This window comes from Oenanthe melanoleuca, chromosome 2, assembly GCF_029582105.1.
Source record: "Oenanthe melanoleuca isolate GR-GAL-2019-014 chromosome 2, OMel1.0, whole genome shotgun sequence".
Taxonomy (NCBI): Eukaryota; Metazoa; Chordata; class Aves; order Passeriformes; family Muscicapidae; genus Oenanthe; species Oenanthe melanoleuca.
Genome location: NC_079335.1, coordinates 50,777,314 through 50,792,961, shown reverse-complemented (window position 1 = coordinate 50,792,961; position 15,648 = coordinate 50,777,314). Strand labels below are relative to the sequence as shown.

Below are 15,648 nucleotides of genomic sequence, written 5' to 3'. Positions count from 1 at the left end.
GTTCTTGTACTCCACCTCCCTCTCCATCAGTCTCTGTTCCTCCAAATCTCCTCTATGCCAACTTCTACACCCCCTTTTCTACTGATCTGCACATCCCTGCAAGTGTTCAACATAATCTACAGGAACGTGTCCCTGCCCATGGCAGAGGGCTGGAATGAGATGATCTTTAAGGTCCCTTCCAACCCAAACCATTCTTCTGTCATAAACTATTCCTGAAGAAATTTTTAGTCTGCAGGGCTACCACTTTCCTTCAGACAATCTTTTAAAATTTAGATTTATGGTGTCAAAGGTTCGCTTTCTCTCTTTTTCCACATTGGCCTAAGGGAGAAGACAAACCTGGCCACAAGACAGGTGGATCTCAGCTACTCTATCTGGCCTTAATGTCACATGACAGGAATCACTCATGAGCTGTGTTATCTCAAATACTCAATTTACCTAAACATTTTATCTTATTCTCCACACAGCAGTGCATTCAGCTGTGTGTTTAAGCATATGCTCAGCTTTAAGCATGGGATTTAACTTAGCCCAGGCAGCAAAGGCTGAAGGATGTACCCTGATACTCTGCTGAAGAGGGATTACCCTAATGCTCAAAATCAAACATATGCTTAAGGATGCTACTCAGATTAGGTTTCAGTAACATAATCTCAAATCAAATTTATGTTATCTGTTTTTATCCAACTGCCATTTCTGTCACATAAAACATGCTCCAACTGTCTGTCTAATGCCCTGGCATGCATTTATTTTTTCCAAGCACACTCTGCAGGAAAAAAATAAACAAAAATATCCAAGGCAGAAAAAAATATACATCAAGGGACAGAACAATTGATTCTGAAGACTATTCACATAAACTACACTCTGCTGCTGCAGCCATAGCACTTGAAGACAAGGTTTAATTCCCTCATTGACATTTAACCAAACCAAGACAAAAACGAAGTTCAACTTTCCTTGGATTTTGCACAAGAGCAATAACACTCAAAAAACAAAACTGCTTATGTAAGGAATAATGTAGCAAAAAAACCCCCATGTTTGTAGTACATTGACACAATTAATATCCTAAAAGGAAGCTTGTCTACACACTATTGAAAAGGTTGAAGTCAGCATGGACTACGCACCATGAACGACTTCTGGCCTAAAAGTGGTTGTAAGCTTCCTGCTCATATCAGCTTTAAGAAGGCATATTTCAAATGTTGATATTATGATTCTTAAAATAGGCACTTAAATACTTATATTTAGTATGCAAAGGAAAAGGAAAAAAAATAGATAATAGGCTTCCTACTCAAGAAAGAACATATTGCCTTTCTCATTTCCTAAATCCCTGCAGGAATTAATCAACTGCAAGATTTATCCAGCCACAAAGTGGAAGTGCACCCTTAGAGGCTTATCAGCCAGTGAGAGGTTCATTTTTTTTGGTGGTTTGAGGGTTTTTTTTATTAACAGAGACTTCCTAAAGCAAACAAAATTAATATTTGCCTCCACAGATAATAGAAGATGCTCAAAATGAAAATTGTGACTGTACATTTACCAACATCTCAAATATTTCAGTTCTAATATGCTTCTAAATCCTAAACTATTGACAATAGTGATAACATATTTTCACCCCCTTAAATCAAGTAGCTAAAAATTGAAGTCCCAAGCTGAGCCTTGGTGTGACACCATACCACATTCAAGGAAATGCTCTTTTCAGCCAGTTTTTGGCCAGTCTGGTGATTCCCAGTACAGCTTCTCTCTGTTGGCACACACCAGATGCTGACTTAAGGATTCTTTTTTGTCACTGAATTCCCTCCCAGTAAGAAATGGGTAGAGAATTTTCACAACAGCAGTACTGGAGATGAGTTATCAGTTACCAATGACAAGCACAAGACAGAGAAGGTTAAAGCTATTCCAGTTGTATCCCACAGGTCGTCAGTGAATGTGGAAGGAGACACAACTGACTTCAGACATGTTCTGTCACCCCACAAGCACAGCTTTGCTCATGAACCATGAGATCCTATCAACACTTAAGTTTTGTTTGCTTCAGAATTAAATGGGCTCCAAATTTAATTTTTTTTTTCAGAATTAAACCCACTTTAGGAATCTCTTGGAACTCATTTTGGCTCTGTAGACAGGCTTTAAAGGAAAGGAGAATCTGCTTCAGAAAGTGCCTAACTGCACATGAATTCCTGCAGGAGCCTGATATTTACCATTTACAGTTTTTTATAGTCCTCTGCAGGGACTATAGTCCCCTGAGGGGTCCAACCAGGACACCCAGTGACGTCTGCAGCATCCTGCCACTCTGCTGACAAAGGAGGAAACAATAACTCAGGGACACAAAGTATTCAGCGGCTGGATTTCATGCACATGCACTTCCACATGTTGCCCAAATAAGAACATACTCTGGCCAAAACAAAAAGTGAAAAACCATAACTTCTCTACCCTCGTCTGCAAAAAAATATAAAACCCATGCACTAACCAGCATTTCTGTTTAAAAATATCCCAGTGAAAATAAAAAGCGTTTGTTCCACTGCCTGTTGTTCAGCTTTCAGCGCAGCCCTGCAAGGCCAGGGACCGTAAATCAACCACTGGCATGTGCTTACACAAGGCTGTGCTCCCAGCTGGCCTCCCATCCACCTCCTCTGGCGGCTTACTAAAGCCTGGATTTGTCTTTTGGCAGCGGCGCTCTAAACGGCGAGCATTCACGGAAAGGGTGGACAAGATGTTTCAGAAGAAAACTGAAATGTGCCCCTTTCCTGGCACCTTACAAACTGAGATGGAATGTCTAAAATTTCCTTTCACCTTGACCTTGACACCACTGCCCAGCCTCTACAAGGTATGTAGTGAGAAGAAAAACAACCCCATAAGAATAAAAACATGTTTTATTTTGGTTTACTTTGGAAGCACGTGTCCCATGGCAGCTCCAGACCCTTCTGGAGGGGGGCTGAGGAGTTTTTTTCACATGAGCTGCCCTTGCCCTACAGTCAGGAGGTAGTGGGGGACATGACAAGGAGCAAAGCACTGAAGGCTTGCTCTGCCCTCTCTAAAAAGCACGGGATGATCCAACTCATTGGCATGATGATCTAACCACAGGTGTGATTAGCACTGGATGGAGGTAACACTTGTGGGTAGACAAACCCTACCCAGCTCCCAACCTCCTTTCCCAACCCTCTTGGAAAGCACCTCCAACCATGTGTTGGGCACTTGGCTGAAACACCTTGAGAAAAAAATGAGCAGAGGAAGCTTCAGACCTCTGGATGGAGATCACAGCTCCAAAAACATCAGCCCTGCATCAGAGGAGGCTGGCGAGCCCCCGAAGTTGAAGATAAACTCCTTGCCCTGCACTCAGTTTTCTGAGCAGCACCTGAACTGCGGGGAAGGTGGGGTCAGCCAACAGCAGCCTGCTCTAGCAGAAGGTGACACTGCCCACGGCAGCAGGGCTGGAACCAGATGATCTTTAAAGCCCCTTCCAACTCAAACCAAACTAAAGCCCGCTGGGTTCACTACAGCCCCTCTGCCTTCCCCTCAAAACCACAGCGCAGGAAATGAAAACAAAAAATGTGCCTATCCTGATCTTATCTGAAGAGAGATGTAGCCAGGAAATCCATGACTAATAGCAGTCCCTGGAGGGTCTAAGAGCCCTGAAGACTGGGCAAATGGCATTTGCAAGGAGCAGTGGGGAGGCAAAAGAGCAGGAGCAACAGAGTTATGGCTCCAGCCTCCCTGTAAGTGCTTCTCTCAACAAGCATTTAGCTTGAGAAATTTTAGACAGAATACATCAAGAACACATCTTTCCAGCCTGTATGAGCACTTGCAGTCTGCAGCACTCACACTGCAACCAGCTCAGACACAACCCAACACAAGCAAAATGCACCAGCACTGTAATTTATAAACACCATCACAAGCAAAAGCTCTGCAGACTCAGGCCTTTGCCCACAGGCAGCTCAACTGCACTGTAACTGCAACACATCCTATCAATAAATCAAATTATCACCTTAGAAACAAGTCCTACCATCAACTAGACTCTCAGAAAACGCACTTTAAATGCAAATTAAAAATGGCCTTTTAGTATGGCTTGACTTAAGCCAGTTAAAAGGAACCACCTGATGAAAATGAGAGGGTTTTTCTTTTCCCCATGTTTGCATGCAAAGTTTCTGCCTCCTGCACATAGTTTGCCTCAGCATTACTTCACTGAGTATGGCTAGAACTGCATTTAACTATGTGAAGAGAAAAAAATTGAGTTTACCACCATTCAGCTTCCTTATTTTGGCAGAAAGAAAGAATGTAGGGTTGTTTTTTTCCCCCAGAACTACTGTAAACCAAGAAGCTTCCCAATTTTTTGGCCAGAAATCAAAAAGAACAAGGGGCTGGGGAAATCTAAATTTAAAGAGAATTTGAGTGGCAGTAAAACTACAGCCTGCATATGATTTCTGGGTGATAATCACTGCATGGACTCATTTAACAGGCAAGTTACAAGCATGGAATGGGAGCAACAGGCACCACCCATGGGGTACTCTTTTGCTACCCAGTAGATTATTAGTAACAATCTTCCTCTTTGAGGCTTTGCTGCTACTGAAACTGAAATCTGCTTCAAATTCCTCCTTCTTCTTCTTCAGAAATCCAGTCTGGTTGGGCCACTGGAAACGAAAGCAGAGTGTGGCCTCCACAATTACCTTTTCCTAGAAGGATGTTTCAGTCTACTCCTCTAAGCAATCCCACACAAAACCCTTGGAAGAAATTAGTATAGAAAAAAATTTTGCAGATACATCAGGAAAGCAATAGGGCCAAGATCAACATGAAATCCTGAATTCCAAACTGTGAGAAATTGTTTACCTACATATTTAATGTATATAATGAAAAATCTGATTGTAGCCATTTAAATACCTTATGAAAAATATGAAAAGGCTCCTTTAGACTCCTGAATACACTTTTTTATTGATACAAGAGACAGGCCTTTCTTGCTTGGTCCATAACTAGATTTTTATGCAATATTGACAAACACAATAAAAACAAAATCATCAGTCCTAGTCTCCTTTAGTATCTTGTACACTTCTTTTGACTGGCAAAGCAAGGCAATGGAATATGGAAGTGCTGTGTGCCTACATAAAGTGCAGATTTCAGAGTATTCTTCACCAAAGAAGAATACCAAGAAAAAACATTCCCCAAGAAAATGAGGTATATGCAGTTCAGCTAATTATGTATCTGTCTTTCAGTTCCCCATGGACTGTTCAATTTTACCTGTAATTTGATGTTTCACAACGGTGCAAAACCATAACTGGCTAGGAAAGAGATACAGATCAAAGGGCTCCTTTGATGGAAGGGTTGCATTGATGGACACTTCAAGCCAGTGCCTCCACAAGACAGACAGCCATGTGGTCATAACTCAAAAATTTCTCTTATGACAGAGCTAGTCATTTACATAATAAATATGAATGAATGAGTAGGTGATGATGGACCATTAACATAGGGGGAAAACTGCTTGGCAATTGTTCTTCTCTCAGACAAGATACTTTGGTGGACAAAATTACAGAAGGCACATGTTTACTTCATCAGTACATTTTTCCTCTTTTCATGACCCCCTTTGCTTGCTCTACTCTCTTTTAGGCTTCTGCACTGTGCAGCATTACCTCTTCAGCAGGATGCTCACCTTACTATGGAGACCACCTGGCACATACCTGGTGAGAAGGAAGCCCCTTAACTGGTTCAACCCAGCCAGAGGTACAGTTTTGTTTTTAACAGCAGCTTTCCTATTTGTGTTGGGACATGTAGCATAAAAGCATTAACTATGACAAACATTTTAGACAAAACAAAAAGATTCCCAGTGATCTGTGATCAGTATCACAGGGTAATTTCCACAGAGGAAATGTCACCCATTTTACAAATGCAGGCTCACCAGCTTCAGACAGCATTTTCACGCTAGCAGAACATAGGCCAGCAAACAACTGCTTAAGAGCAAGAAAACACAACAGCAGGATAGCACAAACAGAAGGGTGAAGAAACAAAGTCTCAGCTAGGGAAGACATGAGCACTGTGTTCAGGAAAAACTTCCTACAGTAAAAGCAGTTAAGCCCTGGGACATAACCCCAGGGAGAAGATCATGAGTTTTTAAAGACAGAGGAAATAAACATATGTCAGGAACAAGGAGGGCTTTAGGGACAAGGAATGACCTCTGAGCCTCTTCCAATCCTACCCCCTTTGGTCCTGTGATGCATAGTCACAACACAAAAATGTAATAAACAAAAATAAAAGGAAAGGAGTAATGGAGGTCACTTTAGATGGTAGTCAGCAAACCACCTCCCAAAGTCTAAAGAGTTGTCAAAGTTTCCTCAGGAAGTGACAAAGACAAGAAACTTTGCCTTAGCAAAAGAAGATTGCCTGGCAATATCTTCTGCGGTTGCCACACACAATTATGTCAGGATTTGGCAGGGACTTGTAAATCATTCCTCTAGCCCACATAAAGAAAATGTTGGGAGCTAAGGCACAGGGCACTCAGCAGCCACAGACAGCTTAGGAAACCTGGCAGCTGCACAGCCAGCCACATTCCAGCACTAAAGCACGGCTCAGGACACAGCAGCTCCCCTACACTCCTCTCTCCTCCAGCCCCTCAACAAGGTGCCCATATAGAAACATCATACAAATCAAATGAGAGCTTGTTTCACCACATAGACTGAGCTGCAGCTAAAAGCTGCTTAGACCCAGAAGGATGGGGCATCTAACACAGGGAAAACTGCTGGGAACAAACAACAACCTGGACTGAGAGACCAGGAAGAGTCAGGGGCAACAAGACAGGACTTGGAGCAGAGCTAAAGCGTTTGCACTCAGGAAGATGAACACCTTGCACATGCAGATACCTCACTGCCCAGCAGCAATAATTTACTGGAGGAAGTAGTTTAGAAGCAGGCTTGAGGACTCTTGTATGGCAACATACTAAAGAGAGCTGCTCAGCTGCACCTCCGGAGCTCCTACACCTGAGGCTGCGGGGCACTGGACAATTAGGCAGGCATCCTGCTCCTACCAGCCCACTGGCAAGTGGAACCATCCCTTTCCAAACAGCTCTGCAATCAACAAAGCCTTCCTTCCAAACTGACTCACTCCCATCCTCCTGCTGCCCCAGATTTCCCCTCTGCCCTTTTCTCTCTGGTGTCTCCGTCAACAGCTACAATCCCATAACCATCCTCTTGTACTTCACTATTCCTGGCCACTCCAAATCACTCCCATGACACCCACAGAGAGTTTTAAAAACCCCAAGATACTCTGGAGGAGACAGAAATTAAATTCAGATACCCAAATCCCATTTTATTAGGTTAATGCTAAAAACTAGAGGCCAGGCTCCCTCCTGGCAATTTGGGGTTAAATCCAGGAACCAATAACCCACTGCCCATCTCTAGTGCAATGGCTCCAGGCCACTCACTGACCCTGGGGTATTGCACTGGCCTCTAGGGCCACAATGTGGACCACACCACAGCTCTGGTTTCTCTATTCCTCCTCCTCATCTTCCCATCTAGACCCTCTGCAGGCAAATGGGGCTTCAGAGATGGTGGAGAAGCTGGCTTTGCAAACATTGCACCAGCTGGAATTCTTCCCCATTGGGAAATTCTGAGTAGGCAGAAACAGCCCAAGCCCAGGCCCTCTGCACAGCCTGAGGCCAGAAATTGGCAGTGATCCTCCTGTCTGATCCAGAGGTGCAGCCTGGGGCTGTGTTCAGAAGTGGGGAGGGATATGGGTTTACAAACCACTTTATTCCATATTTCTAACAAGGATAAGAACTTGTCTTGGGACTAGGACATGCCAGACTTGACTGATTATCCAGGGATCTACGACATGCAATGCAGATTAACCAGCTCCAGGACCTCCTGAAAAAAACAACTGTCAAGATTTCTTTTGGTAGATGTGAGAATGTATTTCTGAGCTGCCATCTAGCTTTCAAGCAGATCAGAAGATTATTGCCTGCATTTGTTCGCGCAGACAGGTATGGAGTTTCCCTGCTCTAGAAATGTCTGAACTTCCTGAAGGGATTTATCATCTGAAGGATTCCTCTCTTTTGGGAAAATAGTGTCAATCCCCATAGTAAATAAGATGTCTGTGATCAGAAGCAGAAGGTTTTCGAGGACTATGCCCTCTTAAAAGTCAGGAAAGAACATCTCACTAATTACTAAGTGACTACAACTACAGACACATCTACCTAAGTACTACCATTGCCACCTCACGATTTTAATGAATCTACAAAGTAATTGCATACTCCTAGTAAGACAGAGCTGGATTATAGATTTCTTTTCCTGCTTTAAAAAAAAAAAAACCTCCAGTAAGTTTTAATGTTACAAAACATCAATAAGTTTTGGACGTGAGAAATCTCATTCCACAAGACACTTCATCTCTATAAAACATCATCATTTTCTGCTGAAGAAGAAAACAAGCAGACACATCCACATATTCTACCACAGACTCCTCGTGTTTGTACAAACCACATTTATTTCTGTCACTATGCCATTTTAAAAGTTAAAGGCAGGAATTCTAACCAAGAAAGGAGGAATAGTGACTGCCAAATACTTTGGGTTGAACTCTCCAGTGCCCTGGCACCGCATCCTGGCAAGAACTACTCCAGGGCAAGGTACCCACTCCTGCTGGGCTAAGTGTCAATACAAATCAGAGAGAACTGGAGCATCTATTCGTGTTTGGTTTTCAAATGTTGGATGGCATGAAAGCAAAATCACTCTAAAACGCCTTCATTCACGCAGCTTCTCTGAGTGCTTATGGAGATGTGGGCCTAAAAGCAGCGAACTTGCACCGGGTAATTTGAGATACTTGACTTTTAAAAAGAACTTTTGTACTGGAGTAGTGATGCTCTGCTGGTGGCTGTGCTCTGTGCGGCAGTGTTTGTCCCAGCCTGGTGGGCAGGCACGCTTTGCCGGGAAGCTCCCCGGGTGCCGGGCAGAGAGGGGAAAGTGCAGAGCTAAGCACATTGCTGCTCCAGATGTGAAACGCACGCGCGAGCTCGCCAAAAAACCGAAAGAAGAAGAAAAGAAAAAGAAGAAGGAATGGCAAAAAGGACGTTCCTGTAAGGAGTGGAGTCAAAGAAGCGCTGCTGAATATAGCCAGGCAAGTAACTAAACAAAGCACGGAGCAGCAGCAGCACGTCGGTGAGACGGGAGCGAGCCCCGGGAAGCAGGAGCCGCCCGACACAGGATCCCGGGGTGCCGCTGCTTTTCTCCGGGTGGCTCCCCACCGCTGGACGGGTAGCGGGGCAGCAAATTTCCCCTGGGGCGCCCTGGGAGTTCTGGCACCGAAGGGGGCGATGGCTCAGAGCCGGCAACCCAACCTCCGCCCGGGCAGCGCTGGGGAGACCCCGAAAGAGCCACTCACCGCTCCCCCGCCCGCTGCGCCCTTCTCACTCCGAAAAAGTGGAGAACCAAGGCAAAAACAAGCAGCCCCAAAGCCTCCCCCCGCCCCGCCGAGGCCGGTGCGCCGCTGCCAAGTTTCGGCGTGGAGGAATTTCGTGCGGCCGAGCCCCCCCGCCCCGCCCGGGACCGCGGGACAGCGAGGCTGGGAGCGCTCCCGGCTCCGCCGGCACCCCAGCTCCCAGAGCTGGAAGGAAGGAAAGGGGGAGCGCCCCCAGGCCCCCGTACTCACTCCAAGCAGACAGACTTTCAGCTCGCGTATCGCCATCATCTGCCCGGGGCCCGGCCGCTCCGCATGCCCGGCGCTCCGCACTGCCCCTCAGGCGGCCCAGCCCCGCCGGGCCGCCCCCGCCGCCGTCACACGGCCCGGCCCCGCCTCACGGCTCCCGGGCCCGGCCGCGGGCTCGGGGCGCTCCGGCTGGGAGCGGCGTGGGGAGATGGAAGGGACCTCTGGAGAGCCTCTGCTCCAACCCTCCTGCCAAAGCACGGTCACCTAAAGCAGGTGACACGGGACACATCCAGGTGGGTGTTGAATGTCTTCAGACAGGGAGACTCCATGACCACCCTGGACAGCGTGCTCCAGTGCTCTGCCACCTTTCGAGGTGAAACCTCTTGTGTTTCAGTTTATGGCCACTGCTCCTCATCCTGTCACTGGGAACGACTGAAGAGAGTCTGACACCATCCTCTGGACACCCGCCTTTGAGATGCTTACATGTATTAATTACTGAGATCCCCTTCAATCTTTTCTGAGGCCCAGAGTCTCTCCTCATAAGAGAGATGCTCCAGACCCTTAATAATCTTTATGTCCCTTCGCTGGACCGCCTTCTGGAACTCCTTGTCTTTCTTGTACTGCAGGGTAAATATTTGCTGTCGTGAGAAAAACAGTCTGTGACAGACAGCATCCTGCAGGGGGCTGTGCATATGCTTAGTCCTACACGCCATGCTGGGCTGGGCATGGGATGGGGACTGCTCTGGTTGTGAACCTTCTGAATCCATCTCCTTTTTATTTTTATTTTTTTTTAAGCTTTTCCTGCTATGTGCAGAAATCATTGAAAATAGTAACTCTGTTTTTCTACCCAATCCCGGTAATAAACACCCAATTTGGATGAATATAGTCAACCTCAGGTTAGTAGTAAGGGCTGCACCCCACACATCACATACCAAATTTAAGTTAAGCTCATCAGCTGAAGGCTGGTCCTCTGAAATCAGTGAAGAAGGTGTCATAACCTCTCTGCTCTTGGAATGCAGGTTCTAAAATTTATGGAGAAGGATTGCACATGATAATCCCAGGAAAGCAAAAGAGCGTCATCATCCATCATATATTTTAAATCAGAGCCTCCCTTCTGCTCACAGTTTTATTTTGGCCTCTTTTTTATGTTTTTCTTTCTCTGCACTAATTTATCAGGTAAAATTGCCAAAGGGAATTGAAGAAAATCCCGATTAGTCATTGTGAGATTACTGCCAGGTCATTAGATGCTTCCTGGCAATAAACTGCTGTGGCATTCATTATAACACTAATTAGTTCACACAGAGTCCTGCACTCACACCAATAGCCTGGATGGAGATGTCTGCCCTCTTCCAGAGATCCCAAATCCTAGGTGAAGTAAATGCCTGGAGCAAAGCAGTGTTATCCCCATGGAGAAAGGCACATAGTATTGCTAGCAGAGTATTCACAGCCTGTCAGGAGAGAGATTATCAAAAGAGAGAGATCAAAGGAGAGGCTTATCAGAGAGATGTTTTTGATTTAATTAAGGGTTTGTCTTTTTTTTGTTTTGTTTTGTTTTTTTTTTTTTTACGAGAATTTAGCAGAGAAACAAAACACAGCAGGTTTTCAGACAACCAGTACAGAATATTGCAAGGATTCTGGCTGCTTATTGCCTTTCCACAAGAATGCATTATACACTAAAGTATTTCAATAAGCAAATGGGATACACTCTCTGATGTAGAAAAATTAGAGTTCACACTCAGGACATTCAGTTTAAAGCAGCTTCTAATTAGTTTTACAAATTTCAGCCAGTAATTAGTTCTAGAAATTGCAGGAGATACAAATTTTTAGGTTTTACACCATCCCACTTCATTCTTTCACAGAGTGTTGTGCTTCAGGATCACCTTTCCATAGATTCTTTTGGGGGTTTCATAGTGTTTTTAAAAATTTCTATATCTTTCATGTATCCCATTAATCATCTATCCCTTTCCTTTGATCCAGATTTTGCAATTCTTGAGGTCTGGGATTTTTTCATTTCTGTATATGTGAAACATTATACCATCTGAATTAATTTCAGCAAGACACACTGGAATTACTGTATCGTAGAATAATATAATGGCTTGGGTTGGAATGGTCCTGAAAGATCATCTAGTCCCAAGCCCCACTGCCATGGGCAGGGATACCTGTCCATTTTTCAGACATTAATACATCTCACCAATTTCAAAGCCATATTACTACATGTCCACTTGCTGTCTTGACTCAGTGCTTGAGATATTTGCCCAGGAAAGCAAGTCAGATTCCCATCTTTCATCCTACCTGGGGAAATTTCTCAAATACACACTGGTGAAACAAGAGCTCTCACTAAAATAAGTTACATCCCAGACCTCAAAAGTTTTTTGTTGAATATAAAAAATAACTAATTCACTAGTTACAAACAAGCAAACTTTTTAAAACAGTAGCACAAAGATAATCCTGTGGAAGTTGTTCAGGCTGAAACAGCTGAAGAGAGGTTGTTAAGGGCAATTTTATTGTACAGTCAAAAATCTAAAGAGCCAAACAAAAATTAACAACCAGAAAGAAAAGTAACACCTAGTACTTGTTTAAACAAAGAGCCTATGAACAACAAAAACAACAAAAAAGGTATCCAGAAAAATTTTGAGTATCCCCAAAATTAGGGAGATAAGAAGAGAGAAAAACAACAAACAGATGTGTTCCAGTATTAAAAAAAGCTACCGACGCTTCTTCCAGGAACTGGCATAATCCTTGTCTTTGTCTGCATGCAAGACACTGTGGTCAGGAAAACATTTTTGCAGAACTGGTCATGTTGCAGTGTTTTTCAATCACAGATTAAAAATAAAGGAAAACAAGTCTTTGCATACCAGGACTTTTCTTTCTTTCTTTTTTTTTTTTTTTTTCCCCTTCCTTTTGTAGCATTTTATTCAACGAAAAATTTTAAGTTTTGAAGCTATGGTGGACCTCACTTTTTTCTATCCAACTGTAGTTTGGTTTTGGGAAGTACAAAGCCAAATGACTTTGGTTTTCAGCAGGTTTCCTCTAGAGCTTCATGTCCTGGCATGCTGTCCTCCAGTGGTCTGGAGCAATGGCAGCTGGGGCTGCTGCTGCTCTTCTCTTTGCCCCTGCTCACATGTGTCTGCCCCAATGTGTAGAAAACTAGTCCTGTGTTTAAAAATTTCCTATGACCTCAGTCTCCTCCTCTCTAGAAGTGGTGTAGTGGTACTTAGTAAGCCTGTGTTTGTAGGAAACTGGATGCTTTTGAGGTTCTGGCAGTGTTTGCAAGCTTATGAAGACATCTACACTTCCTCCTCCTGCTTTCTTTCCCTGTGAGTGACGTAGGTAGAGAAAGATCCATCCAAGAACCTGATGTGTACCCAGATCCTGAAACTGCTTTGTCTGTCCCAAACACTGATGAGTTACTTCCTTTCTCCCATGTTACTTCCCCTCTCGATTTCTTGGCAAGCATCTTTCTCACACAAAAATGTTATCCCTCCTCTTCACTGATGAATTCAATCCAGACCCTCCTACTGTGGGCTGCCATCCCAGCTCTTATTCCCAAGGCAGGGAACAGGAGGCAAGTTAACTCCCTGCTGCCCAGGAAGAAATGCCTCTGCATCCCTTGGACGACACAAACTTGCAGTACAGTAATGACTGCCACCACAGAAATCTTACTGGTGCTTGCCCAAGAAACTGCCAAAATCTCTTAAAAGGAAAGCAGCTGCTGCTGAGCAAGCTGTTCCTTGAGTGGGAGGAGCAGCTTCCAGCTCCTAGATTCCATGCAAAATCCAGTGGTTATGAAATGGCTAAAATTCTGGGAGATGCTATTTTTGTTTCTTTGTTTACTTGATTGAAGTAAATGTTTACTTAATTGAAGTTTGCTTACTTAAAGGCTAGAAAAGGACTGCCCTGGAAAAGCATCATGGGAGTCCTGGGGCACGAAAACCAGAGAAGTACAGGAATGACCTGGTGGAAATAAGAACATGATTCTGATTTCAGCTTCTGATTTCAGGTCTTAAGCCACTGCAATTTTTTTTTTTTCAGCTTGAGAAGGGTTATTCCACTTCATTGCACATGCAGAAAGTAAATTAGGTTCTTTACAACCCTCTAGTTCCAGCAGTAATGCCAGGAGACTACGTAGCTGGCTGCTACTTCATTTTGTTGTAGTGCTGCTTCATGTTTTAACATCTCCTGTTTATGGCAGTTGGATGGTCCAGTCACTCCCTTCTGAAGAGAAAAATCTGCTAGAAAAGTTTAGAGGGGAGTAAACCTCTGCAAGATCCTACTTGCAGCTTTGCCTGCCAAGAACTTTGAAAAGCAGTTTTATTGCTGTTGAGTGAAACCTGGGATTTGCTTGTGTAAAGCTTACCAGCGTGCTTCTTGTTGGACCTTGTAACAGATGCACTGTTCCTGAAGTGCTTGGGAAACATTTTGGCATCTCTGGCAGTAGAGATGTATATTTGTCAAAAGGGTCAAGTTTATTTGGCTTATTCACTGCTAATCCCCAAGGCAATCTCCTATGGAAGGAGTGAAAAGTGGTGTAAGACTTCTTATTCTTTGCAAATGATGTCCCAAAGCCTCAACCTGGTGATAGTGCAACATTTCTCCACTGATAGATGGGGAAAGGGCTAAAAAAAGAGGTTTTTGCTTACATCGGAAAACAGAAGTTGAAGTACAACTTGAGAACAAAAGAAATATTTGCAAATACCATAGCAAGTTAAGCACCAAGGAGGGACAAGAACTAGCTAAAGCAAAATATTGGCTCAATTAAAAAATAGACATAAATTGGCTTCAGATGGATTTATTCTGTAAGTTAGGAGTAGGGCTTTCTAAGGCTTTGAAAAGGTCAGTCAGAGCAACAAATGAAAAGGAAACTAATTTAAAGGTACAGCCTTATACAGGTAAAAAGAAAATTCTGAAATGTCCTGGAAAAGCAGAAATCAAGACTCAGTGATCCAACAGACTATTTTTCCATATTGCTAAGTAAATTGGCCAGTGGGCTGGGTTTGGCTGGGGTAAAGTTAATTTTCTTCCCAGTGGCTGGGATGGGACTGTGTTTTGGATTTCTGCTGAGCACAAATTACTAGGGTTGGTAATATGGACATGTTCTTGTTATTGCTGAGCAGGGCTTACACAGATTCAAGGCCTTGTTTTCATACTGCCACGCTGGGGAGGAGGCTAGGAGCACGTGGGAAACTGGGAGGAGACATGTCTGGGGCAGCTGGCACCAGCTGACCAAAGGAATGTTTATATGACATCATGCTCAGTATATAAAATGTGGAAATAAGGAGGAAGGAAGAGACAACTGGAGTGATGGAGGTTGTCTTCCCAAGTCACTGCCATGCATGATGGGGCCCTGCTCTCCAGGAGGTGCTGAACACCTGCCTGCCCATGGGAACCAGTGAATTCATTCTCCTTCTTTGTTTCATTGTGTGCACAGCTTTTGTTTTCCCTATTAAATGGTCTTTATGTGATCTCAGAAGTTTTCCAGCTTTTACCCTTCTGATTCTCTCCCCAGTCCCCCTGGTGGAGGAGAAAGTAAGTGGCTGCCTGGGGCTTGGTTGCTGGCTGGGGTTAAACTGTGACAGGCAGTCAACACTGACTGTTGAGGCTGGACATCTGGTCACAAAGGAATCAAGTTAGAGCTTATTCTGCTGAGATTGAAATAATCCGTGTGATTTTATTAAATCAGTCCAGCAAAATCAATCCAGTTGCTGCATCCTGTAAGTTCCCTATTCTGGATGTATTTATACTGACAGTTCTTGATGAAAGCTCTGTATCTTATTATCAAACTCACTTTCCCCATGAACCTTATGAAAATATTAATGTGAACCCCCAAGGCTGCACAAATCCTTTGTCATATATTATTCCATACAAAGCCATGCCTGAGCATGCAGGTGTTTGCAATGTAAATACCAATCAAAAAAGAAGGCTATTGAGATTTCCTGTACCAAGGCACAGTTCAAAACAGGGGTCACTGACTGGGGGATATTCAAGGCTGCAATTTTGTTGTGTCTGTAGCTCTTGTAATGTGTTCCGTTTTGCAGGTCCTCATTTTGGGCTGCC

At 44.0% G+C, this 15,648-nt stretch overlaps 1 protein-coding gene across 1 annotated transcript in view; it reads right to left on the bottom strand.

Moving 5' to 3' along the window:
• Positions 1–9,716, bottom strand: part of RAB31 (RAB31, member RAS oncogene family) — a 60,316-nt gene extending 50,600 nt beyond the window's left edge. The window contains exon 1 of the mRNA XM_056483340.1: positions 9,598–9,716. Within this exon, the coding sequence (XP_056339315.1) occupies positions 9,598–9,636 (39 nt within the window). The 5' untranslated portion in view covers positions 9,637–9,716. The remainder of the gene's footprint in view (positions 1–9,597) is intronic.
• Between the last annotated feature and the right edge of the window lie 5,932 nt (positions 9,717–15,648).